This window comes from Stegastes partitus, unplaced genomic scaffold, assembly GCF_000690725.1.
Source record: "Stegastes partitus isolate 25-593 unplaced genomic scaffold, Stegastes_partitus-1.0.2 Scaffold1373, whole genome shotgun sequence".
NCBI lineage: Eukaryota > Metazoa > Chordata > Actinopteri > Pomacentridae > Stegastes > Stegastes partitus.
Genome location: NW_007579104.1, coordinates 65,548 through 66,712, shown reverse-complemented (window position 1 = coordinate 66,712; position 1,165 = coordinate 65,548). Strand labels below are relative to the sequence as shown.

Below are 1,165 nucleotides of genomic sequence, written 5' to 3'. Positions count from 1 at the left end.
TATGGGATCAATGTCAATGTTCATAATCAATAATCAATAATGCCGTGTGTCCGTGTGTCGGTCAGTAGCAGCTGAAGGTGCTGCCGCTGAAGACCAGCGTGGACCAGGACTGCATCCTGAGTCTGTCGGCCCGCTGCCTGCTGCTCACCTGGAGGGACAACGAGAAGCTGCTGATGAGGATCCCGACGCACGAGATCGCCGCCGCCTCCTACCTGAGGGACGACGCGCTGCACCTGCTGGTCCTCAAGACAGGTGAGGATGTGGCTAGGTGTGGATGTGGGTTCATCTTCCTGGGGAGAGATCTTAAGAACTAGTCAGTCAGACCTGATGAAGCCTCTTGGATGAAACGTCTTCAAGGAACTCAAGCAGGTCCAGTTGTTACGATCAAACTACGAGAACAACCACGACCTGGAGGACTGAGGATCTTCACAGACAAATCACGGTACAGTTTAGCTGCAGAGTCGAACGCTGGAGGAAGGATGTTCTTCACCTCAGAAGTCTGAGGCCTCCAAGGTTCCGCCACAAGAAGAAAGACACCGGCGTCGTCTCGTCAAAACCCGACTCAGCGCCACCAGAATGCTGCGCGGCTGCTTGTGTCGATAATAAATGTTGAAAATGTGTTGACCTGTCGGATCCTGTGGACTCGTACCGCTAACCTTCTGCTCTCGTACTCGGTTTTATTAGAAACGTTGAAGACGAAACCCTTAAAACTCTTTAAACATTTCTGTCCAATCTAAGTCTTGACAAATCATCCCACAGGTTTGAACGTGGACACGGTGGTTGCCGGGGACGACAGCCTGGACAGGAAGAAGCCGACGGGCGTCGACGGCCGGCGTCAAACCATGAGCTGCAACGCCGACCCGCGACCAGCGGGGGGCACCATGGAGCGGCGACACACCATCTGCGGGGTCGACTGGAGGCCCTCGCTGTCCAGGAGCAGCCACGACAAGAACCAGAACGTGGAGCGAGGAGGAGGTGGTGGAGGAGGCGAGAGGGGAGGAGGAGGCAGCCTGGAGAGGAAGCGGGTCGGGGGCAGCTGGGAGAGGAGGCAGCAGACCCGCAAGACCGGCGGCAGCTGGGAGAACCGCCGGGCCCGACCCGTGAGCGGCAGCTGGGGGGTGGGAGGCGGAGGCAGCTGGGAGAGGAGGCACGGGGGAGGCGGAGG

At 58.1% G+C, this 1,165-nt stretch overlaps 1 protein-coding gene across 1 annotated transcript in view; it reads left to right on the top strand.

Moving 5' to 3' along the window:
- ccm2l (CCM2 like scaffold protein) overlaps positions 1-1,165 on the top strand; it is a 20,432-nt gene that overhangs the window by 12,058 nt on the left and 7,209 nt on the right. The window contains exons 4-5 of the mRNA XM_008299038.1: positions 69-252; positions 760-1,158. Of these exons, the coding sequence (XP_008297260.1) occupies positions 69-252; positions 760-1,158 (583 nt within the window). The remainder of the gene's footprint in view (positions 1-68; positions 253-759; positions 1,159-1,165) is intronic.